The following is a 27,461-nucleotide window of genomic DNA, read 5'->3' on the forward strand; positions in this document are numbered from 1 at the left end:
TTCAACACCAGTTATTGTGATAAGCACTTTACAGTTGACCTTTGTATACATGGATTTTTTTCAATAAATATATTGAAAATATTTTGGGGGAGATTTATGACAATTTGAAAAAACTCACAGATGAACTGGGTAGCCTAGAAATAGTGAAGAAATTAAGAACAAAGTGTGTCATGGGTGTATAAAATATACATAGACACTAGTCTATTTTATCATTTACTACCATAAAATATACACAAATCTATTATAAAAAGTTAAAATTTATCAAAACTTACATGAAGAAACACTGTACCTGCTCCACTTATAGTCGAGAGAAATGTTAACAAAGATGCAGTATTAAATCATAACTGCATAAAATTAACTGTGGTACATACTGTACTACTGTAATAATTTCACAGCCACCTCCTGTTGCTATTGCGCTGAACTAAAGTGTTGCAAGTATCCGCTTAAAATGCCGTGTGATGCTAATTTTCTCCTCCTGAGCAGTTCCTCTCTCCAGTACATTACATATCACAGTAAACAGTGATCTCTTTTTACTTAAAGTGATGTTGCATATTTTTCTTTGTGTTTACTGCAATATGGCAAACTTTAAATAACACCATGGGACCTATACAAAGTGCCACGATTGATGCTGGAAGTGCCCCCAAGGAGCAAACAAAAGGCATGACATTACAAGAAAAAGTTGAACTGCTTGATATGTACTGTAGATTTAGGTCTGCAGCTGCAGTTGTGGCCATTTCAAGATAAATGAATCCAGCATAAGGGGTATTTTAAAAAAGAAGAAGAAAAGGAAATCCCTGAAGCTCTTGTTGCAGCTACACCAACAGGTGTGAAACCTTGAACTTTTTGCAAAATACCTTTTTATCTCATATTGAAAATGCAGCTTTTATGTGGATGCAGGATATAAGAAAAGCATTCCTGTAGACTGTAATATAATTCAAGAAAAAGCAAGGTCATTCTATGAAAACTTAAAGCAAAAGGAAGATGAAAAATCTAAACCTGTAGAAATTAATGCCAGCAAATAATTTTAGATAGAGGTATGTGCATAGGATAGGGAGGATGAATTACAAGGATTTATGGAGCTGGATCATATTACCGGGAACACAGGAGTGAATTCCTGCCCCAACCAAAAGGCATTCACGTGGATTTTTTTTTATTCAAGTTAACTGGCTATTCCAAAGTTGTTTTTTTTTTCCTATTTTTGATGACTGGAGCCTTCAGATGCATGATGGAACTGTGTTTTGCATTTTTTGGTAAAAGAAGCAAAGCAAGGACCTGGAGATATATGCTGGAGCAATCTCCCTGGAAGGATTCAGCATAAGTAGATGGTAAACGTTTAAAGGGGAAAGGGAGGGTTGGTTTGTTTTTATACATTTTTTATTTATTTTATTTTTGGCTGCGTCGGGTCTTAGTTGCGGCACGCGGGATCTTCGTTGAGGCACGCAGGACCTTTTGTTGTGGCACGGGGGCTCTTCGTTGCAGCGCACGGACTTCTCTCTAGTTGCGGCATGCAGGTTTTTCTTCTCTAGCTGTGGCGCATAGGCTCCAGGGCTCATGGGCTCTGTAGTTGTGACGCGCAGGTTCCAGAATGCATGGGTTCTGTAGTTTGCGGCATGCAGGCTCTCTAGCTGAGGCACACGAGCTCTGGCAGGGGCTTAGTGGCCACGGCATGTGGGATCTTAGTTCCCTGACCAGGGATCAAACCCGTGTCCCCTGAACTGTAAGGCAGATTCTTTACCACTGGACCACCAGGGAAGTGCTGGGGTTTGTTTAAAATAGTAAATCAGTAAGTCACTTCTAAATTTAAAGAAAACAAAATTGGAGTTGAAGAATAAGTAGGTTTCCAGTTGGCTATTGCTGTTTTTCTTTGAAAAAAATAAACATTTTTTTAAAAATTAAAAAAAAAAAAAGGCAAGGTAACAGGAGAAGCACCATCTGCTGACCAAAAGGCAGCAAACAAGTTCCCAGACACAATTAAGAAAACCACTGATGAGAAAGGGTATCTGTCTGAACAGGTTTTTAATGCAGACAACAGTGCCCTATTCACATTTATTAGTAAAGAAGAGAAATGAGCACCAGGATTTAAGGCTGGAAGGGATAAGCTAACTCTACTGTTTTGGGCAAATGCAGTCGGGTTTACGATCAGGACTGCCTTTATCTATAAAGCTGCTAACCCCCGAGTCTTGAAGGGAAAAGATAAACACCAGCTACCAACCTTTTGGTTGTACAAGCAAGCCTGGACAATGAGAACTCTTTTTCTGGATTGGTTCCATCTATGCTTCATCCCTGAAGTGAGGAAGCACCTTTCCAGTAACAGACCCACTTTTAAATTTCTTTTGATATTGGACAATGCCCCTGGCCACCCAGAACTCGATGAGTTCAATACCAAAGATGTCGAAGTGGTCTACTTGTCCCCAGACATAACAACTCTAACTCAGCCTCTAGATAAGGGGTTCATAAGGACTTTTCAGCCTCATTATAGACAGGACACTATGGAAAGGATTGTCAACACTATGGAAGAGAGCCCCAATAGAGAGAACATCATGAATGTCTGGAAGGGTTACACCATTTCTCTCCATTATTGTTAGAAAAAGCCATGAAAGCCACCAAGCCCAAAACAATAAATTCCTGCTGGAGAAAACTATGTCCAGATGCTGTGGGTGACTTCACAGGATTTATGACAGAGCCAATTAAGTAAATCACAAAAGAGATTGTAGATATTGCAAAAAAAAGGCGGGGCATGAAGGGCCTCTAGATATGAATCTTGGAGAAACTCAAGAGCTAACAGACATAACACCAGAGGCACTGACAGAAGACGAAATATCCAGAAGATGGATATGAGTGCTTCCGAACTAGTGCCAGGCAATGAGAAAGAAGAGGTAGCAGAAGCAGTGCCAGAAAACAAATTGAAAAAAAAATGGAAAAAAAAGAAAAGAAAAGAAAACAAATTGACCTTAGACAATCTGGCAGAAATGTTCCGATTACTCAGAACTGCTTTTGACTGCTTTTACCACATGGACCTGTCTATGATATGGGCACTGAGACTAGAGCAAACGGTGGAAGAAGGATTGGTACCATACAGAAACATTTTTAGAGAAATGAAAAAGCAAAAAAGTCAAGCAGAAATTATGATGTATTTTCATAAAGTCACACCAAGTGTGCCTGTCTCTCCTGCCGCCCCTTGCATCTCCTCCACCTCTTGCACCTCTGCCACCCGAGACAGCAAGTCCAACCCCTCCTCTTCCTCCTCCGCCTCAGCCTGCTCAACATGAAAATGACAAAGATGAAGACCTTTATGATAATCCACTTCCATTTAATGAATAGTAAACAATCATCATTCTGTACAGTTAATAAACTTTCTATTATGTATGTGTGCCAGTGTCTTCATGCGAAAATCTAATAACTGTACAGCAAGAACTGTATGAGACATTTTTGTCATAATTACCACTTAAAGTATTCATTGTGTAGACGATCGTGTACAAGACTTGTACTGAAATGGCCAGCATATCCTTACATAGGTATAAGGTGAGTGATATTTAATAAAAAATTAATAATGTGTTCATTTTCTTACAGTTTTATACCTTTGCTTTCAAAGAACTATATTACTATACAGCATGACCCTCTCTCGTAATTGGAGAAGCTGCATTTCAGCCAATCATCACAGGTAACAGTTTTTTTCCTAATATAACAATGTTTCCAATTCTGTATTATGAATATGACTGTAATTTGTGTATGCCATAAAAATTTTATAACAATTCATTCACTAGTGTACAGGCTAGGCTACCATGAAACAATCATACTGCTGCTTCTTTGTTATCAATGCATGAATCATTATACCTATAATAAATATGAATTTCTTTTTCATATTATCTTTTCATTCTTGATGTCTAGTGTTAGTAATATGTATAACATCTACAGTGTTTTGTATCACATAAGACAATATTGATGTAGGTTGAGAGAGAGAATTCATCTTGCATTCAGGCAACATAAAATTTTGGTTGTGATATAGTACAGTACTGTAAATCTTTTATGATTTTCTTAGTAACATTTTCTTCTCTCTAGCTTACTTTATTGTAAGAATACAATACATAATACACAATACAAAACATGCGTGCTGTTTATGTTATTGGTAAGGCTTCCTATCAACAGTAGGCTATTAGTAGTTAAGTTTGCGGGGAGTCAAAAGTTATACACAGATTTTCAAATGCACAGAGGCTGGTGCCCCTAACCCCTGTATTGTTCAAGGGTCAACTGTATATACTTCCTTTCGGTGAAAACTCACAGTAGTCCAGTTAGATAGGTATTATTTCCCCCATTTTATAGAGGAGGCAAATAAGGATCAGATGCTTTCATTTACTTAAAGTTACATACTTAACAGTAAAGCTAGATATAAACTAACACTTTTCTGACACCAAATATTGTACAGTCATCCCTCAGTATCCATGGGAGACTGGTTCCAGGACTCCCCGCAGATACCAAAATACGAGGATGCTCAAGTCCCCTATATAAAATAGCATATAGCACAGTCAGCCCTACATATCCATGGATTCCACATCTGTGGATTCAACCAACCGGAGACGAAGTTGTTGCCTGAATCTGTGGATGTGGAACCAGCAGATATGGAAGGCCGACTGTACCTTCTTCATCTCATTTAGTGAATAGATCATATACGTAATTTAGGAATGCAGACTCTTCACATTTAAAAAGACAAAAATGACTATGAGCAGTTTTTTTAAAAAGAAAGCAAACATTTCAAATACTCTTACCCACAAAGAAAACTATGAAACAAATAAAGTAAATATAGATTTAAAAAGCAGATTTATGCTATGATTTTGAATGAAACCAAGAGACATTCCTACCCCAGTATGAAGTGGCAAAAGGAATAACTCTTGTCAAAAATTTAAAATTAAGTCATGGACAATTTGCCAGCATTCCCAAGCTAACTCTTCCCTAATCCACCAATGTTATTTTATATTATTTTCCAATTATTATTAAATTCTCTTGAAACATGAAGACTGCATATGTTTGACTTCCCAATGGACACTGAGCACCTTGAGGTTAAGAATTTTATTTTATTCCTCTTTCTAGAGCCCCCATTACCTACAACACAGCAGTTTTTAATACTAATATAACTAAAAATAATATTTGAAGTGCTTGACCAATTACAAAGGACTTTGATACACATCAACTCAGTAATGGGTCTTCAACAAATGCCTGCTGAAAGCATTTTTTTAAATGTCATGTGAATTTCCTTAGACATAACAAAACATAAGTTGCATTACCAAGTATGAATGACTTCCTTCAGTAGCTCAAACAATTAAAAGTAAATTTATATCAGGACTAATTTTTATAAGTATTAGGAAATGATATTTATAAAGTTACCATTATATATAAATAGTAAAGACAGCCTACATGATACTATTCACTTACCTTACTCTGCCTTTTAAAAGCATTCACTTAATACTGAGTTCTTCCAATACCATATTTACAACTCATGAAAATAAATAATATACTGCTTGCTGAGATTTCTTGCAGATATTTAACTTCTTATGCTTGTTCTACTTCCTCAGATTATAATCTAGTGATATATATGTTATATCCAGGGTTCTCAAAAGCACTTAACATGGTATTATATGCCTAGTAGCCACCTCAATAAATATTTTGTGAATCATCTTAAATTAGTACTAGTGAAACTGCTATTAAATACCTAAGGCATACAAATTCAGATTACTGATCCTAAATTTAACATTGGAAATTGACTGGAATTGATTGGAAAATATGACTCGTCATGAACAGTTTGTATTTATAGACCAAACGTGTTAAGTATTCTAAAGAAGATATTCTCATATTACCTGACTTCACTTACCTGATCAAAAAGAAGCCTAAGTTGCCGCTCAGATTCGCCAACCCACTTACTTAGACAGTCTGCTCCTTTTCGCATAAAAAAAGCCACCTTTTTGTCTCCTTGACTGCACTCATTAGCTAACGCTCTGGCAACCAAGGTTTTACCTGTGCCAGGAGGGCCATAAAACAAACAGCCCCTAGAGGAATAAAGAATCAATAAAAGTAGATAAATGTTACCAACAGCACTAATAACCAATACAAATATAATTCTGTACTAATGTATATTTTATTAGTATTAGACACTGATATAGCTTTTTGTAGTATACAGACAAAAGTTTCACTTTGTTGAGAGTCCTCAAGGATGTTCTCAAAGAACCAAGCTTTGGTACACAAGAAATAGTTCAATCAGAGTAGAGAGTAATTTGGCAAGCTACATCAAAATTTTAAAGGTACTTTCCCTAGGACCCAGAAATTTCACATTTTAGATTATATCATGTAGAAATAATCAAAAGAAAGTGATAAAGATAGATTTTTTTTAAAAAACCTAAATGCTATCTACTAACAAGGGACAGATAAATACACCACTATATCTGCAATTTAAACACTAGTATGATGTCAAAAAGAATAATACACACATTATTTATTGATATGGAAAGGTGTCTATAATACACTGTAAAAAAATAAAGTTACATAAGGGCATTATTGAATAATCTCATTTATATTAAATGTTTAAATGTGCATAATACAGGCAAAATATAAACTTAATATATGCATACATATATAAAAGAAAGCTGTTCATCCCTAAGGAGTAGGATTACTTTCTGCTTATAATACTTTTTGTTTATAACTCCATTTTTTAAAGTTTCTCCCAAGGCTATACTACTTTAATGGCTTTGAAAAAAATAACAATTATTTTTAAAATTCAAGTTATATCGGGCTTCCCTGGTGGCACAGTGGTGGAGAGTCCACCTGCCAATGCAGGGGACACGGGGTTCGTGCCCCGGTCCGGGAAGATCCCACATGCCACAGAGCAGCTAGGCCCGTGAGCCATGTCCGCTAGGCCTGCGCGTCCGGAGCCTGCGCTCCGCAACGGGAGAGGCCACAGCAGTGAGAGGCACGCGTACCTCAAAAAAAAATAATAATAATAATAATTCAAGTTATATCATATAAGACGTAAATAAATTGCTACTATGATTTCTAAAAGCCACTGCATAATTACAGGCCAACTCTTAACCCACTCAAATAGAAGATGACTCTTTAACAAGATTTTCTGCATCCTTAAACACATGAATAATAAATTAGAGACACATGAATAATAAATTAGAAATAAAAAGGAATATTTCGCAGTTTAAGTCTATATGCACATCTTCAAAATATTTTATTCTGCCCAATTTCCTTTGACATAATTTCTCAGCCTTTCCTAATAGTTAACTAGCTAACCACCTCATGATCAAACACAATTAATCTGATCATAAAAATAAACTATCAAGCTTACCATTTCAAAAATACCACATCAACGAGTCAAAGAAACACTTTGCTGAAACTGTGCTTTCAAAGACTAACCAGTATACCGTATCAAACTGAATGCTATTAGGAGACCAAATTAAGGAAAATCCACTTAGGCAATCCACTTGTAAATTCAAGGCCTGCATAAAGAATCTCATCCTGTGTCTGACTCTTAAATGCTGAAATATAAACTTCAAGAACACACTTAGGGGCCTCCCTGGTGGCGCAGTGGTTGAGAGTCCGCCTGCCGATGCAGGGGATATGGGTTCGTGCCCCGGTCCGGGAGGATCCCATATGCCGCGGAGCGGCTGGGCCCGTGAGCCATGGCCGCTGAGCCTGCGCATCCGGAGCCTGTGCTCCGCAACGGGAGAGGCCACAACAGTGAGAGGCCCGTGTACCACAAAAGAAAAAAAAAAAAAAAAAAAAGAACACACTTAGTACCACAGCTTTTGAGCCCTAAATAATAAAATTTCATTCCTAATTCTCATTGCTAGACACATCAAATACATATGAAATATTTATAAGTAATATTTAGATTTATAATCACCTACTAATTGAAATTTGATAAATTAACAGTAATAAAAATAATAAACATCTAGGACATTACTCACCTTGGAGGCTGAATTTTAAATTTTTCAAAAATTTCTGGATATAAAAGTGGGAATACTACCATTTCCTTAAGTGCATGAATATGATGGCTCAATCCACCTATGCTATCAAACCGCACCTTGGAAAGAAGTGGAAAAGTTTATTACAAAATAATTTTAACCGTTTATAGATTTCTTTTTAATTTATGAGATAATCTTATGATTCCAAAATATATGCCTTCAGCAGGAACTGAAGTTTAAACATAAAGTTCATATATAAAGTTAAACAGAGTTCAAAAAACTATACTTTGGGGAATTCCCTGTAGGTCCAGTAGTTAGGACTCTGCGGTTCCACTGCAGGGGGCACGGGTTCAATCCCTGGTTGGGGAACTAAGATCTCGCATGCCACGCGACAAAAGAACAACAAAAAAAAACCCCCACTAACAATGGTGATCTTCTACTTTTATTGTGTGTTGTGTTAGAAACAAGTAATAAACTTAAAAAAAAAAAACTATTTATAGAAAAACATTTACAAAACTTACTGATTTATCAATGCTCATTGGATCAACATCAGCCAAGCTTGCACCCACTTTGACACGTTCTCGGAGAATACCACTAGCTAAATCTTCTGCTCTTAAGTTCATAGGCAAACATCTGAAATTCATAAACATTCAAGTAGATAGCATTAAAGTTTCATATTCTTAATGTCATAAGCAAGTTTAAATCTTTGTTGACACATTTTCATCATCCTCCCTTTTCTCATAACCCAGAAAATGACAAGAGATTTCATATTTTTTTTTTTTTTTCTTTTTGCGGTATGCGGGCCCCTCACTGTTGTGGCCTCTCCCGTTGCGGAGCACAGGCTCCGGATGCGCAGGCCCAGCGGCCATGGCTCACGGGCCCAGCCGCTCCGCGGCATATGGGATCCTCCCAGACCGGGGCACGAACCCGCATCCCCTGCATCGGCAGGCGGACTCTCAACCACTGCGCCACCAGGGAGGCCCGAGATTTCATATTTTTAAACTACTTTTCCTAAATTCTTTTCAACAGGCCAGAAATAAATTTATTCACTAGAGAAAGCAAATAAGATCATGAATCTCTTTGTCCAAAAAACCCAATCTAGTCTAAATTAGAAAACTTAACAAACCTGATATTCCACATTATATAAGCGTAAAATAAAAAGACCTACTATAAATACTATAATATAATATATGGCATTAAATGAACTCAAGCTTTATTATAACATTTAAATTTATCCTCAGATATTATGTGGGTATGTATACTCAGTTTACATGATTGAAGAAATAAATTTCCCTCCGTTTTATTCAAGGGAAACCAATTTTAGACCCTATTTTGAAAACTAAGCATTATCGTTTGTGTAACTACCTTAAAATACATTTTTAGCTACTTAAAATCCTATACGATATTAATGTAATTACCCCTAAGAAAATATAATCTACTTCCTCTTTTAACATTGCATAAACACCAAAAGATGACATCAATAGCCTAAAAAAAGTATAGCTTCTACAATGAATGTACTTTCACTGACATTTCTGAATCCTAACTTACTTTAAAAATCTATTTCCAAAGCAGGTAACAGAATAGTTCAGTTTAAAGAGGCATTAAATTCTTTTATTTAAACTTAGATTTTTCTCTTACATTTTCTTTCCATCATCCACATGTGGAACTCTTTTTAGCATACAATCTACACCAACCCAAACTTGTTGCCAAGACCAGCTAACTGAAAACTTGGTATTTCTACAATAGATATATAATGCCAAATTACAAAAATGCTTTCCTAAACGTAGAATTTCTAAATAAAATGTACCTTTAGTATTATAAATATAAGCTAGAAAATTAACTTAAATTTTAAATAATAAATTATAATTTGATGCTTTAATAACTTACTAGACAAAATACTGATTCTCTCCCGCACTGGAAACTCTCAAGATTTTAGTGAGCCATGTAGCAACGAGTCATTTACTCTAGTTAAGCAAAGATCACCAGAAGCACTCATTAAACCAAAGCTAAAACAGGTTTTCCAACAAAACCCAAGGGCTCCTGAAATAATTCTATTAAAAACCAAATCTTACTCTTGAGTGCTATAATCATTATAAGCATCTAAAATCAACCTCATTAAGTGGATTTGGATTAGAGGAGAGGTACTGAAAAAGAGACTGTCCAAGAGGTTGGCCTCTTCCCCTGGCTCTTTTTTTACCTTCCCACACACTATTTTATTGAGTACTTACAAAGCAAGTAATTTATGGGAAGTTTCCCAAGGTTAGATTTCTACTCTAAAAATTACTAAGTAAATACCAAGTCAGTGTATTACTCTAGACTAAAATATGTGTTAAGTATCACTGTTAGCAAAATGCTAGTACAGGTAAGAATCATATTCAAAAAGTTTAAACTGTTATTCCTTTTTTCTATCGTGGAAATAACAATTAAAACTTTACTAACCTATTTCTTGCTCTTGCCATGCTCTTTGATTTCCTTCTTTCAAAGCGTTCTTCATCAGAAGAAGTTGTGTCACTACTATGAATGGCATGCTTCTTTCTCCTATTTAAAGAGAGTAAAATCCTTAAAATCATTACAGCAGCAAAGGGCTTTTAAAAACACATTCTGAGCATCATAGCTACTACTAGCTCAGGAGAAAATATACACGGTCACTCATTCATTTGGCAAATATTTATTAAGATCCCTATACTCATGCAATTTACATCTGATGAAGTAAAAATATGGTAAGTTCTACAGATAAAAAACAAAAACAGGAGGAGGAGGAGAGGGAGGCTATAATGTTTTAAATAGGGTCGTTCATAAAGGCATCAAGCAACAAATTGAATTTGCATCCAAATTTAGGGAATGTCTATCACTGATTGATAAATAACATCAAACTCTTATTAGAAAAGTTTATCTTTTTCTCTTCTTATTTTCCCTTTCCCAAATAATCAGAAAACAGTCCAGATACTAAAGAAAATAATATATTGGTTTACAGAGAGACAAGGGTTTCTGCTTTCCATTTAAGACTTATATCCTGTTTGAATTTCTTATAAAATGTATAAAGTATTTTTGATGAAATAAGCAAAGAAATAGTTTACAATCAGAACTACTATGGAATAAGTAGATAATGTATCAAGCTAAAATCATCCTCGAGGAAAAGTAACACAATAAATGTTTCATTATTAATATACTTGATGACATCTCTATGATACCTATGGTAATCATACAAAATGGAATCATTGTAAATTAATTTACTTCAAACTCAAACTGGCTTTCAAGGATGGTCCACAGCCTGTGCATCCCTATTTTACTGCAATTCCCACCAACCATAATAGCAAACCCAGATTTTCCCCAACTCTCATTAAGATCTTTAACCTGTCTAACATTCCTTCTCCTGATTAATAGAAGTCCCTTCATTTCATCCTGCATCAGTTTTTCATGTCTCCCAAAACTTCAGGAAGACTGCTGAAATAACTACCTACTCAATCTTCACAATTTTGATATATAACCTCTCTCCTACTTCTTTCTCTCCATCGGGAAAATGCCTGTTTCCAAGTTTCTTATTTACCCTGTGTGTGTGTGTCTGTATGTGTGTGTGTGTGTGTGTGTGTGTGTGTGTGTGAGCCTAATATATAAAAATGTAATATATCTGAAAATAGCAGAAATGAGGTAGGCAGAAGCAACAGTGTAAGTATTGGGCTAAAGAAATGATTCCAGATGATAACTCAAACGCACAAAAACAAATGAAGAGAACCAGAATAATAAAAGGTTACTATCCAAAAGCTATAAGCATGCACTTGATTGACTTTCTTCTCTCAACTTTTTTAAATAACAGAGAATTATATAAATAACTTTAATAATGTATTGCTAGGTTTGTAAAATGTATAAACGTAACATGTATAACAATACCACAAAAAACTGACTGGACCTTAAAAGGGAAGGGACCACACCATATACAAAAGTAAGTCAAAATGGATCAAAGGCCTAAACACAGAGCTAAAACTATAAACTCTTAGGAAAAAACACAGAAGTAAATCTTCATGACGGCAGATATGGCAATGGATTCTTAGATATGACATGAAAAACGCGAACAAAAACAAAAAAGATAAACTGAACCTCATCCAAATTAAAGTCTTTTGTGCTTCAAAGAACACCATCAAGAAAGTAACAACTCATAGGATACAATATTTGCAAATCATATATCTGATAAGGAATTTGAATCTAGAATATATAAAGAGCTCTTACAAGTCAATGATAAAAAGACAACACAGGGCTTCCCTGGTGGCGCAGTGGTTGGGGGTCCGCCTGCCGATGCAGGGGACACGGGTTTGTGCCCCAGTCTGGGAGGGTCCCACATGCCGCGGAGCGGCTGGGCCCGTGAGCCATGGCTGCTGAGCCTGCGCGTCTGGAGCCTGTGCTCCACAGCAGGAGAGGCCACGACAGTGGGAGGCCCGCGTATCGCAAAAAAAAAAAAAAAAAAAGACAACACAGTTTTTACACAGGCACTAGACACAAAGAGACAGTTCTCAAAGGAAAATTTTAAAATGGCTAATAAGCACATGAAAAGATTCCTCATATCATTAGTAATCAGGGAAGTGCTATTCAAAAACCACAATGAGATACATTTCATACTCGTTAGGACAGCTAGAATCAAAGAGTCAGACAATATTAAGCGCTGGGAAGGATGTGAAAAACTGGAAGTCCCATACACTGCTAGAGAGAATGTAAAATGGTATAGTCACTTTGGAAAACATTCAAGCAGTTCTTAAATGATTAAGCATAAAGTAATCACATGACCCGATAATTCTACCCTGAGGTATATAGTCAAGAGAAATACAAAAATATATCCGGGAATTCCCTGGCAGTAGAGTGGTTAAGACTCCATGCATTCACTGCCAAGGATGCAGGCAGGTTCGATCCCTGGTTGGGGAACTAAGATCCCACAAGCCATGCAGCGTGGCCAAAACAAAAAACAAAAAACAAAAAACACATATATTCACATAAAAACTTGTACATGAATTTTTATAGCACCATTATTCATAAAAGCCAAAAGCTGGAAACAACTCAAATGTCCATCAACCAATCAGTAGATGGACAAAATGTGACAAATTCCTACCTTGGACCATTATTTGACAATAAAAAGGAAGGAAGTACTGATAAATGCTTCAACATGTATGAACCTAGAAAACATGTAAACTGAAAGAAGCCAGTCACAAAGACCACATATTATATTCTCATTTTTACAAAATGCCCAGAAAAGGCAAACCTATGAGGAAAGAAAGTAGATTAGTGGTTGCTTAGGACTTAGAGCGTAGAAGTAGTGGTAGGAAGGTTAGAGTTAAAGAGAACAGGTTTCTTGCTAAGCAGATGAAACAGTATTTAAAATTGTCTATGGCAACAGTTCCACAGTTATCTGTGAATATACCAAAAAAAAAAAAGCTGAATTATATGATGTGGATCTTAATAAAGCTTTTTTTTAAAAAAAGCTAAGTGAGGGCTTCCCTGGTGGCGCAGTGGTTGAGAGTCTGCCTGCCAATGCAGGGGACACGGGTTCGTGCCCTGGTCTGGGACGATCCCACATGCCGCGGAGCGGCTGGGCCCGTGAGCCATGGCCACTGAGCCTGAGCGGCTGGAGCCTGTGCGCCGCAACGGAAGAGGCCACAACATTGAGAGGACTGTGTACCGCAAAAAAAAATAATAATAAGCTAAGTGAGACATCAGTGATGCTATTCCAGTCCTTTGTGGCTAGAGCATAGTTTTTACTAGATAAGAAACTGTCCTTTGGATATGTAACTATTTGCGAGCTAATTATGTTTTTTATTTTATTATGTGTTTTCACAACAAATGTTTACCAAAAATATCATGGAAGAGACTCAAGATAATATGAAATAAAAACAGAATGCTATGAAAAATCAGAGAACAAGAAAGCTATCCAAAAACTTTTTAAAATATTTGCCTAAATAAAATTGCAAGGATGGAAGATAACAAGAATAAAATCTCTCAGGAAAAAAAAAGGGGAGCGCAAAAAGACAAAGAAAAATGAGAGAAAAGGCAAGTGCCACAGAGGACCAATGTCCAATGTTGGACTAACATAACAGTAGTTATTAAGCAGATGAGGGGAAAAAATGAAGAGAAGAAACGTAACAAAAAAATAATACAAGAGGGGGCTTCCCTGGTGGCGCAGTGGTTGGGAGTCCGCCTGCCAATGCAGGGGACACGGGTTCGTGCCCTGATCCGGGAGGATCCCACATGCCACAGAGCGGCTGGGCCCATGAGCCATGGCCACTGAGCCTGCACATCCGGAGCCTGTGCTCCTCAACGGGAGAGGCCACAACAGTGAGAGGCCCACGTACCGCAAAAAATAATAATAATAATAATACAAGAAAATATCCCAGAGTTGAAAAAAAAAAAATATCCAAACCAATAGGGCCTAGAGCAAGAGGCTCAAAAAAATGAACAAACAGGGCTTCCCTGGTGGCGCAGTGGTTGAGAGTCCGCCTGCCGATGCAGGGGACACGGGTTCGTGCCCTGGTCCGGGAAGATCCCACATGCTGCGGAGCGGCTGGGCCCGTGAGCCATGGCCACTGAGCCTGCGTGTCCGGAGCCTGTGCTCCGCAACGGGAGAGGCCACAACAGTGAGAGGCCCGCGTACCGCAAAAAAAAAAAAAAAAAAAAAAAAAGAACAAACAAACAAAAATATATATATACACACATATATATATTTATATGCATCTACAAAGAAACAAGATATTAAACCAGACTGAATTCTCAACAGCAACAATGTCATGGAGTACGGTGAAGCAAGAACTTTAAGGGTTTAGAGGAAACCTATTTGGATCTACAATTCTCTTAACTCACAAAACTACTGGGAATTATGAAAATAAAAGACATTTTCAAAGATGCAGAGTTGACTTCCACACATTCTTTCCGAGTAATTTAGTTGAGATTATATTCCTGCAAAATGAAACAGTAAAGCAAAAAGGAGAAAGACATCAGATCTAGTAAGTGGTGGATCCAAACCATGAAAGCAATCTTAAGTCCTACAGCAGTCACTTTGCTGCAGGTCTAAAACAGTATCCCCCCAAAGTGGAACAGAAAGATGACATTAGGAGAGATGTCATCTGACAAAAAAAATATGAATGCTTTGGTATGTTCAGAAGCTTGGAAAACTTGAGACTACTTGAATGTTAAAAAGGAGAATTATTGGGACTTCCCTGGTGGTCCACTGGTTAAGACTCCGAATTCCCAATGCAGAGGGCCAGAATTCTGGTCAGGGAACTAGATCCTACATGCCAGAACTACAATCCTGCATGCTGCAGCTAAAGATCCCACATGCCTCAATTAAGACCCAGCACAGCTAGCTAGCTAGCTAAATAAATAAATAAATAAATAAATAAATAAATAAATAAATAAATTTTTTTTTTTTTTTTTTTTTTTTTTAAAGAGAACTCTTGAAATCATCACCTTTACTGAGACTATCAGGAGATCTCATTGGGTCCTTTTTCTCCATTTACATGAATCACTTCAAGAAGCCCCACACACATTCCTGTCCCTGAAGGAACATGTAGGCTGTGCAGAAGGTGATACAATCGCCCCCATTCCTATCCCTTTGAACTCTATGTTCCCCTTCACCCCACTATCTTTTTCCAAGCATTTGTCACCATCTGACACAATATGTTTATGTATCCATTAGTTTATCTCCCTCTGGTAGAACGTAAGCTCCAAGAGAACAGGAATTTTTACATTTTTAACTTCTGAATATCCAATGCCTTGAATGATATTTGGTGCGTACCGAAGATATACAACATACACTTGTTGAATGAAAGAATAAACTTAATTCCATTAAGTGGCCAGAGATAGTAATAAAATCCACAGAGGATATTTAACTCTAGCACTCTATATAGCTCTATGATGAAAAACACTGTCATTACTCATAGAAATGTAAAAACTATTCATTGGTTTTCAACTCTTAGAATTAACCTAGAAATAAATCAAGTGAGGCTTAATAACTGTCCCAGAACAAACTATAAATGTTATCGGTCTTGGCAATATAAAAATGTAGGAGTGAAGTGGAGAGAGTGGATATTAAGGTCCTAATCTTAAAAGTGAGGAGTCAAAAGATACTGTCTATAGTTAATGAAACAAAAACGGAGATTCAAGTATAATGATTCAAATTTTCTGTGACCAAAGAGAACTGAGGTTAGTGTTACAACTGTATAAGGCTGAGGAAGAAATCAAAAGACAAGAAATAGAATGTCATTTATATAGTATATGGAAATAGCTATCAAAATAACCAAAAGCAGAAATGTTTAAATTGATTGCTAAATGACAATAAGATTGAAGGTGAGGAAAAGTGGGTTGGGGAATATTACTTTTTTTTTTTTTTTTTCTTTTTGCGGTATGCGGGCCTCTCACTGTTGTGGCCTCTCCCGTTGCGGAGCACAGGCTCCGGATGCGCAGGCCCAGCGGCCATGGCTCACGGGCCCAGCCGCTCCGCGGCATATGGGATCCTCCCAGACCGGGGCACGAACCCGTATCCCCTGCATCGGCAGGCGGACTCTCAACCACTGCGCCACCAGGGAGGCCCGGGAATATTACTTTTATTAAACCTAGTCTACTAGCTATTTGAACCAAGTCTATGTATTACTTTGATAGGAAAAATTAAGTACAGAAAAAAGATCATCAGAAGCTAAGATTCAACACTGAAGTAAAAATGGCCCAAAAGCTGGTTGAGGTACAAAATCCTTAATTGGAACACAAAACCTAGGAATTCCCTGGCGGTCCAGTGGCTAGGACTCCGCACTTTCACTGCAGAGGGCCTGGGTTCAAATCTGGTTGGGAACTATAATAAAATGCCACAAGCAGCGCAGTGTGGCCAATAAAAAAACAACCAAAAAACCCAAAAAATCCTATTAGCCCCAATGGCAAGATTATTAACAACCACCAACCCTCAAAGATATAATACCATTACCACAAAATATATTTCTTAATCATCAATCTTAATGGGGACATGCTAGAGGCATTCCCAATAAAGAAGTGGGGTACAAAATTAATATACAGAAATTAACTGTTCTCACATATAGAAATAACCACCTGAGAATAAATATAAGAATGAAGAATGGAATAATGGGGGTAAAAAAAGGACAGGGGCATCTTTTATGTAATATAATATTTATACATTATATATAATTTGATAATAAATGTGGCAACTGGTATCAATGGAGAAATTATAGACTTATTGAATAAATGAGGTTGGGACAACCCATTTTCCACCTGGGAAAAAAGTTGGATCCATACTACAAATCTCACACAAGGATAAAATTCAAATGGATCAAAATTAAAGAGTAAAAAATGAAACATTAAAAATAAACAAAGGTTGTATATGCATAACTGATTCACTTTGCTGTACACCTGAAACTAACACAACACTGTAAATCAACTATATTCCAATAAAAATTAAATTAAAAAAAAATCAGTATACTAAATGGAAAAAAAAATAAAATAAAAATAAACAAAGGTGAACTTCCTTAAAACTCTGGATTTGGGAAGGCTTTTCTAACTATGATTCAAAATCTAAAAGCCTTAGTAGGCTAATAAACTTGATGACATAAAAAAAATTTTTTTTTCTGGTAAAGACAACCAAAGGCAAAGTTAAAAGACAAACTCTGACCTGAGGAAAACGACTGGCAATTTGTGACAAACGACTGATCTCTCTGCTATATAAAGAAAGAACTACTAAAAACAGATAAAAAAGCAAGAACCTTCACATGGTCATATATTTTTGTAAAATTAGCAATAGTTATTAAACAAAAAAAGAGAGCAAGAACTTATTAAAAAATAGGCAAACTTTACAAAGAGACATTTCAGAAAAAAAGTAAATGTCTTTTAAACATATGAAAAATTACTCTCATAAGAGATATAAAAATAAACCAAGATTTCATTTTCAATTCTCAGACTGGCAAAAATCCAAAAGTTTGAAAACATGTTTTGCTGGCAGAAATATGGAAAAATTGGCACTTTGATACATTGCTGGGTGGACTGCAAACTGATTCAATACCATTGAAGGTCATCAAAATTACAATTTCAGGGCTTCCCTGTTGGCGCAGTGGTTGAGAGTCCGCCTGCCAATGCAGAGGATATGGGTTCGTGCCCTGGTCTGGGAAGATCCCACATGCCGCGGAGTGGCTAGGCCCGTGAGCCATGGCCACTGAGCCTGCGCGTCTGGAGCCTGTGCTCCGCAACGGGAGAGGCCACAACAGTGAGAGGCCCACGAACCGCAAAAAAAAAAAAAAAAAAAAAAAAAATTACAATTTCATATTCCCTTTAACTCAGAGATTCCACTTCTATGAAATTATCCTACAAATATAGTTGCACACATGTAAAATGATGATTATGCAAGGGTATTCATTATATTGTATTTTATAATAGCAAAAGACTGAAAGCAACCTGACTCTCAATAAAAAACTAATTTAAAAATTACAGTATATCTATATTATACATAGTAATGTTATACAACTATAAACATAAATGTGAAATTTCACTAAAATGAAAAGACAGTTAAAATAAATCAAGTGAAAAATACAAGGTGTGGACAATGTGCACAGTATGTTTTGTGTAAAAAGATGGGATAACAATCAATATATGTATTAGCACATATATACATACATATATATGAACATATTCTTTAAGGATATACAAACCAATAAAAATGTTTCTATGGGATAGTGAGAGGCTACTGAGGCTAGAAAAAAGCTTTTCATGTTTATTTTTTAATTTTATTTTTGAGCCATGGGGAATATATTACCTTTTCAGAAAACATAATAGACAAAATAATATTTCAAAATCAAAAAGCCTCCTTTGTATATATACCTAAAAGAAAGGGCAAAAGGAAACTAAAAGTAGCAAAAACTAATTGAATCAATGCACCCAATGAAAGCAATGTGAGTCTCTCAGATTCAACTCTGCTAAGAGACCAGAGAGCTGTACAGCTTTAGGGAACATAATTGTTAAAACAAAAACCGCTTTGGGCAAACTGAAACAGGAAGATAACAGTCACATATAGGGTAAAAACTATTAGTTACTAAAGAAAGATGCTATTTACTTCTTCATTGCCATTGTCATTAACACCATCAATACCTATATTCTAACTGGAAGGCATTATACTATGTATTACTTAAAGGAGCTATCTAAATGATAGATGGAAATATTTCTTCCTTTCAAAAACTAACAAAACATACCTGATATGACTCCTTCTTGCTGGAGATCTGTGAATATCAAAGAGCGTATTTTCCCTCTTTTTTTGATGAGCTGGTACTGAAAGAAAAAAAGAAAAGAAAAAGACAACATAGAAATAACTGATAATAAATTGATAAACTGATGTATTAAAGAAGAAGAAATTAGTTCTGTTAACTTTCTGAACAGAAGCCAGTCATATGTCTTCAAGTTCTAAATGCTGCCTAGAAGAAGCACAACAAAAATTAAAACTTTGTGATAAATACTGTAAGTTTCAAATAAACATTCTAAAAAAGAATGTTAAGCTAAATCTTTGTGACTTTGGGTTAAACAAAGATTTCTTGGACACATCACCAAAGCACAACCCATTAAAAAATTTTTGAAAGCGACTTCCCTGGTGGCACAGTGGTTAAGAACCCACCTGCCACTGCAGGCAACAGGGGTTCAATCCCTGGTCTGGGAAGATCCCACATGGCTTGGAGCAAATAAGCTTGTGTGCCACAACTACTGAGCCTTCACTCTAGAGCCCGAGACCCACAACTACTGAGCCCATGTGCCACAACTACTGAAGCCCAGGTGCCTAGAGCCCGTGCTCCGCAACAAGAGAAGCCACCGCAATGAGAAGCCCACGCACTGCAATGAAGAGTAGCCCCCACTCTCCGCAGCTAACTAGAGAAAGCCTGTGCACAGCAACGAAGACCCAAAGCAGCCAAAAATAAGTAAGTAAATAAATTTATAAAAATTAAATTTTTTCGGGCTTCCCTGGTGGCGCAGTGGTTGAGAGTCCGCCTGCCGATGCAGGGGACGCGGGTTCGTGCCGCGGTCCGGGAGGATCCCACATGCCGCGGAGTGGCTGGGCCCATGGGCCATGGCCGCTGAGCCTGCGCGTCCGGAGCCTGTGCTCCGCAACGGGAGAGGCCACAGCAGTGGGAGGCCCGCGTACCGCAAAAAAAAAAAAAAAAAAATTAAATTTTTTCATAAACTGAAATTCATCAAAATTACAAATTCTTCTCTTTGAAAGACACTATTAAGAGAATTTTTTTAAAAAGCTACAGACTGAGAAACTATTTACAAATCACAAGGACTGATATCTGAAGTACATAAGGAACTCTCAAAACTTCACTAATAAAAAAACAAACAGCTGAATTGAAAAAATGGGCAAGAGATTTGAATACTTCACCAGAGATAATGTTGGCAAATCAGCACATAAAAATATGCTCAACATCATTAGTAATTAGGGAAATGTAAATTAAAACTACAATAAATATGTATTAAAATTAACTTGAAAAAATGACCACACCAAATGTTGGCAAGAATATGGAGCAACTGAAACTCTCATGCACTCTTAGTGAGAATGTAAGCAGTATAATCACCTTGGAAAAGAGTTTGGTACTTTCTTAGAAACTTAAACATACACATAATCATAAAACGCAGCCATTCCACTCCTAGGTGTTTATAAGAAAAATGAAAATATATGTCCAAACAAAGACTTGCAAACATATGTTCATAACAACTTTATTTATAATAGCCAGACACTAGAAATGTCAACAATCCAAATGTCCATCAACAAATGAATGGATAAACAAATTGTGATATACCCATACAATGGAATGCTACTCAGCAATAAAAAGAAAAACACTACTGTTATAGTCGACGACATGGATGAGTCTTACAATTATTATGCTGAGTGAAAGAAGTCAGACCAAAAAAAGAGTATATACTGTATATAAAATTAAAGAAAATGTAAACTAATCTATGGTGACAGAAAGCAGATGAGATCTGTCACTGCCTGAGGGTTAGGAGTGGGGAGGCAAAAGAAAGTTAGGAGTAGATTATAAACAGGCAGAACGAAATTTGGGAGAGTTGATGAACATGTTCATTACCTTAAGTGCGGTGACAGTTTCATAGGTATATCCCTCAGATAGTTCAAACTTGCCAAACTGTACACATGAAATATTATATATGCAATAGCAGTGAACTACATATAAATTATACCTCTTTAATAACGCTTAAAAAAAAAAACTAGAAAAATGGCTCACAATCTTTTTTCTGTCCCAACATACCTCCCCCATTATTAACAGGGCTATCTTTGACAGTGATTTCTAACTGGAGTAGAGAAATGTCTACATACTTGGGCAAGCTTCTTGTGAGGTAACTCTAATAATTCCAGAGAATCAATCACTGCTTCAGAGCCTTAAGAGTTTGAATAAAATGATCCAGGTTCTTCCTTGAAAACATTATGCTAAGTGAAAGAAGCTAGACACAAAAGGTCACATATAGGCAAAGCTATCGAGACAGAACGTATCAATACATTAGTGATTGCTAAGGGCTGTGGGGATGGAAGTGTAAGAGTAATAAAATGTCCTGGAATTAGATAGTGATGATGACTGCACACCCTTGTGAATATACTAAAAAGCAATAAATTGTACAGATTAAAAATCAGCAAAACCCAGCAAAAATGGTGAATTTCATGATATGTGAATTTTATTTCAATTTTTTAAGAATTGCAGGAAATCAATAGTGATGGAATTTCCCAACAGCTGGGAAGAAAGTCAATAAAACAGTACCTGTGGAACTGATTACCTGTCATTAGATTTAAGAGCATTAAGATAAAACTTTTTCCTTCTCAAAAAAAAAAAACCAAAAACAAAACACAAACATAGGTTACTGGACAAGTTGCTCTTTTCTGACTTTAGCTAAATTATCAATACTTAACCACTTGGAACACAGAGAAACTTGCCCTAAAGAACTGCTATAAGAGATTTCATTCTTTTAAATTCAGCGACACTGATTTTTTTAAGGGGTGGAGTAGAATAAGCTACTCTACTACAAAAAGGAAATAAGTTAGAGTCTCTTACCTATTGGAGGTGCTTGGTATCGCTCCACTGTTTTTCTTTGTCTCAGATTATATGGCCTATCGTTTTCTTCTCCTTCTGCCTCTTCAACCTCAATATCTCCATCTTCCTCTTGAGATTCTAGTTTCACATACACACACACACACACACACACACACACACACAAAATACTGTTTTAATCCACAAAGATTGGTCCACTCTAGAACTGAATATTTATATTTTAATTTTATTCTTTCTGCACAAGTGAGCTTTAGAAGTTTCAACATTGTATGACACAGCATAAATCAGTACAATGAAAAATGAACCCTGATGGGGACTTCCCTGGTGGCACAGTGGTTAAGAATCCACCTGCCAATGGAGGGGACACGGGTTCAATCCCTGGTCCGGGAAGAGATCCTGCATGCTGCAGAGCAACTAAGCCCCTGTGCCACAACTACTGAGCCTGCACTCTAGAGCCTGCAAGCCACAACTACTGAGCCCTCGCACCACAACTACTGAAGCCTGCAGGCCTAGAGCCCAGAGCCCATGCTCCACAATAAGAGAAGCCACCTCAATGAGAAGCCCGTGCACCACAATGAAGAGGAGCCCCCGCTCACCACAACTAGAGAAAGCCTGTGTGCAGCAACGAAGACCCAACGCAGCCCAAATTAAATAGATTAATTAATTTTAAAAAAAGACAGATGTAAAAGAAAATGCCTTTCTTAAAAATGTTAGTTCTCTGCTAAATACATAAATATGATCATATTTGAGCTCCTGATTTACCTATGACCTTTCAATTTTTTTGTATTACCTTTTTGGTCATACAAAGCAATAATAGAATATGATTCAAAACTTTATTACAACACACTTCATTCAATGCCCAATTAACCACTGAATAAGGTCAATATTCACATACTACTTGATAGTTCAAAAAAATGCTTAAAAGATAATTACTAATCTTACAGCAAGAGCAATTTTTGTTGGCAGTATAATGGTTTGTTAGGCCTGTTGACAACAGGTAAACTCAGATTAGTCATTTTGGTAGAAAAATTCAGGCAGGGATTGGGAGAGAGCATAAAGCAGATTTCTGGGGTATTGGTAATAGTTTATGCCTTGACATGAGTGATCACTTTATGGTAATTCACCTAGCTATACATTTAAAAAATAAATTACGGGACTTCCCTGGTGGTGCAGTGGTTAAGAATCCACCTGCCAGGGCAGGGATGCAGGTTCGATCTCTGGTCCGGCAAGATCCCACACGCCGTGGAGCAACTGAGCCCGTGCGCCACAACTACTGAGCCTGCGCTCTAGAGCCCGCGAGCCACAACTACTGAAGCCAGCATGCCTAGAGCCCGTGCTCCACAACAGGAGAAGCCACCACAATCAGAAGCCTATGCACCACAACAAAGAGTAGCCCCCGCTCACCACAGCTACAGAAAGCCCGCGCGCAGCAACGAAGACGCAACGCAGCCAAAAATAAATTTTAAAATAAATAAATAAATAGTAAATTATAATGTACATAAATTCTAAAAGTTTATTTTTAAAATGTGGTTTGGGGGCTTCCCTGGTGGCGCAGTGGTTGAGAGTCCGCCTGCTGATGCAAGGGACATGGGTTCATGCCCCAGTCCGGGAAGATCCCACATGCCGCAGAGCGGCTAGGCCCGTGAGCCAGGGCCCCTGAGCCTGCGCGTCCGGAGCCTGTGCTCCGCAACGGGAGAGGCCCGCGTACCGCAAAAAAAAAAAAAAAAAAAGTGGTTTGGGGGACTTCCCTGGCAGTCTAGTGGTTAAGACTCTGTGCTTCCAGTGCAGGGGGCACAGGTTCAATCCCTGGTGGGGGAACTAAGATTCCACATGCTGCCCGGCGTGGCCCAAAAAAATAAATTAAAAAAAAAAAAAAAAAGCACTTTGGCTATAGCTATAATGTGACATCTATTTATAGTTTAAAATAAAAGTCTGGGTGAAACTTTACAAGCTTATGGTCCTCAAATGCAATGTACTTCATGATTAACTTTTTAACCACAGGAATTGTCACTATAATACAATCATATTAAGACATTGGAAAAATGTTAAAACTGTCAGCCTTGCTCAGTGAAATAAGAAACTAAAAATACAAAGGACTTTACAATTTACTCATGACATCTGAAATCTTACTCTAAGTTTTTTTAAATGTTTATTATTAAGTTATAGAGAAAATCAGCAAATACAGTATTACTTAACTAAATAACACTATAAATCACTTGCACCCAAATAAGTTTCCTTAAACCTTCAAAAAAAATACTTTTTGAAAAAACAACCTTGCATTATTTATTATGGGAAGAAATTCTATACATGGCAAATCTACTCTGGGAAATCTACAAAGATGTTCAGTTAAAGATAAGGCAAAAATCACATTATAAATCTGTCTCACCTATACTGATTTTCTCCAAAGGAAGCAATATAGAGGCTCTAGCTGTAACAACAATAATATCTGCTCAATAAAATACCTTCATTAGAATTATCACCTCTTCAAAACTTGCTAATAATATATTAATTACAGAATTTGAGAAATAAACCCATTCTTCTCCATCTAAGCTACACAAACAGTAGAACTAATAAGATTCCCTGGTGAAATACAACTACCTTGCATTTACAGCACACCAAATCTTCTGAAAATCCATCTTAATAAAGAAGGTTAACACCTACAGAATTAAATCCTATGGACGCCCCGGTCATCAATTTATAATCCTTGGGGCAAACGTGCTTTCATCTGTTCCCAGCTCCAGCCCGACAAATCCAGTCAGGATTCGTCAATTCAAAACGCAGACCGGCCTCAGAAAAGAGCAGTACAACTCCCCCCACTAGTACTGGCTGTCTCTCCTTCTCGTAACTGTACCATTTACTACTCCTCTGTCCATAACTAAATTTGAGACCTAAATAATCCGAGATTTAGAGGCTATGGATAGAAGGTGGCTATGGACAGAGACTTCCAGTTAGAACGTACCTAAATACAAAAGAGGCCTCACCTAACAAGCAAATCAGCCCATGGCAAATGCTGCACCAGATCAGGTCACTTAAGGACTACCAATAGCTACTAATAAGATATATTACATAACAATGCATAGTGTACAGCAAAGGCATTTTTCCAAATGAAGAAAATGAATACTCAGAAATGCCAATGGAATAAAAATTATTCGAAATTATGTAACATAGACCTCTAAAGCCAAAAATCACCCATCCAGCAACATTACACATATATTACTTGTACATATTTTCTTCCCTCCCACCTGAACTTTGTAGTATTTATTTCAGAAGGTGCTTTTACAAACCTTCTTCTTCACCCTCAGTAGAGACTTCATGATGATTTTGTATCCCATAACTATTTCTTCTCAGTGACTTTCTTCGCCTTTTTACTCTTGAATACATATCCATGTTTTCCTTTTAAAGAGAGAAATCTGTCAAATATTAACATGAATTTTATTCCCAGCTATAAATATCATTAACCCAATGGGACATGACCATTCAATAAAATTTACTGAGGACCTATTTGCAAGGCAAAGATTCATGAAAATGGACCTTACTGAATTCAATACATGTAAGAAACAAGAGGAAAAACAAATAAAACTTATAAAATATTTGAAAATGTAAAACTACAATGCCATGGACATACTTTCTCCCTTAAGCAAATTACAGCCTAATAGGATAAAACAAGTCAGGTCACAGGTAACTATAAAAGAAAGTAGAGGGTTTCCCTGGTGGCGCAGCGGTTAAGAATCCGCCTGCCAATGCAGGAGACACGGGTTCGAGCCCTGGTCCAGAAAGATCCCACATGCCACGGAGCAACCAAGCCTGTGCACCACAACTACTGAGCCTGCGCTCCAGATCCCGCGAGCCACGACTGCTGAGCCCACGTGCCACAACTACTGAAGCCCGCATGCCTAGAGCCCATGCTCTGCAACGAGAAGCTACCACAATGAGAAGCCCACGCCCAACAAAGACTCAACACAGCTGAAAATAAATAAATAAATAAAATTTATAAAAAGTAATAATAACAAAATAAAATAAAGTAGAACAAATTTAATGCCATAAAGAAAGGTACATGGGCATTCCCTGGTGGCCTACTGGTTAGGATTCTGGGCTTTCACTGCTGTGCCCAGGGTTCAATTCCTGGTCAGGGAACTGAGATCCCACAAGCAAAAGGTACAGAAGAGTCTAGAATTCAAAAAGATTAATCCGCCCCGCCAGCGGTGTTTGGGGGAGGAGGGGAGGAAGCATCTGAAATGAGCCTTGAAACAAAGGTAGAATTGCATCAGTCCTTAACCAGAAGTACTAACAGGAGTAAAAGACAGGAGAATAAGAATGATTTGTTTATATTTGGGCAATGGTATGTGAGAAGATAAAGTTGAAACGAGATGATGAAGGTCAAGGTGTTTTTAATTAATCCAGTACACATTAAAAAACCATTAAAGGGACTTCCCTGTTGGTCCAGTGGTTAGGACTCTGCCCTCCCAATGCAGAGGGCACGGGTTCAATCCCTGGTCGGGGAACTAAGATCCCACGTGCCGCACAGTGCCGGAAAAAAAAAAAAAAGAGGGCTTCCCTGGTGGCGCAGTGGTTGAGAGTCCGCCTGCTGATGCAGGGGACACGGGTTCGTGCCCTGGTCCGGGAAGATCCCACATGCCGCGGAGCGGCTGGGCCCGTGAGCCATGGCCGCTGAGCCTGCGCGTCCGGAACCTGTGCTCCACAATGGGAGAGGCCACAACAGTGAGGGGCCCGCGTACCGCAAAAGAAAAAAAGAAAAAAAGACCATTAAAGGTTCCAATGAGAAAAGTGACAGAATCAGAGGTGGATTTTAAGATGACCCTCTGCAGAAGTATAGAGGGTCTTTTGGGGAAGGTTGTGGCAAGCAGGGTAAGGATAAAAGAAGAAAGAAAACAATAAAATCCCAGATTAAACTGGAAACAAAGAAGGAACAATTCTGTTAATTCAAGAAAATCCAAATGCTGCTCTCTCTCTCTCTCTCTCAATTCCTCAGTCCAAATAAAAAATATGTGCAAAGGTTGTTAAAGTTAATATACTCACAAACTCTGTATCTGTCCACATTCGAAGCCGTTCTACTTCTCCTGATCGACGATTCCTTCTAATGTTTATGTTGTCCATTTCCTGTAGTACAGCTTCAGCAGTACTACAATTATATAATAAAACTAGGGTTTAGACAACCGTGGAATCAAACACTGTCATACATGTAAAACAGCTCTTCGTCAACACATAATTAAATCATCTCTGATATGTAACTGTACCTAACATCCCAATTAATATCTGTTTCTGAACTGGCATCCACCAGAAGATAATGCCTCAAAAACAGATGGAAACAGGGAATTCTCTGGTGGTCCAGTGGGTATGACTCAGCACTGTCACTGCTGGGGCCCAGGTTCGATCCCTGGATGGGGAACTAAGATCCCACAAGCCATGCAGCACAGCCAAA

At 37.5% G+C, this 27,461-nt stretch overlaps 1 protein-coding gene across 4 annotated transcripts in view; it reads right to left on the reverse strand.

Annotated features, from left to right (window-relative positions):
* ATAD2B (ATPase family AAA domain containing 2B) overlaps positions 1 to 27,461 on the reverse strand; it is a 165,942-nt gene that overhangs the window by 95,083 nt on the left and 43,398 nt on the right. For all 4 annotated transcript variants that reach the window (XM_082642078.1, XM_082642076.1, XM_082642075.1 and 1 more), the window contains exons 5-12: positions 27,059 to 27,161; positions 25,306 to 25,414; positions 22,025 to 22,141; positions 19,172 to 19,247; positions 10,395 to 10,493; positions 8,477 to 8,588; positions 7,959 to 8,074; positions 5,864 to 6,038 (exon numbers count right to left, since the gene is read on the reverse strand). In XM_082642078.1, the coding sequence (XP_082498204.1) occupies positions 5,864 to 6,038; positions 7,959 to 8,074; positions 8,477 to 8,588; positions 10,395 to 10,493; positions 19,172 to 19,247; positions 22,025 to 22,141; positions 25,306 to 25,414; positions 27,059 to 27,161 (907 nt within the window). The remainder of the gene's footprint in view (positions 1 to 5,863; positions 6,039 to 7,958; positions 8,075 to 8,476; positions 8,589 to 10,394; positions 10,494 to 19,171; positions 19,248 to 22,024; positions 22,142 to 25,305; positions 25,415 to 27,058; positions 27,162 to 27,461) is intronic.

The sequence above is a fragment of the Mesoplodon mirus genome (assembly GCF_964341445.2).
Source record: "Mesoplodon mirus genome assembly, chromosome: 14".
Taxonomy (NCBI): domain Eukaryota; kingdom Metazoa; phylum Chordata; class Mammalia; order Artiodactyla; family Ziphiidae; genus Mesoplodon; species Mesoplodon mirus.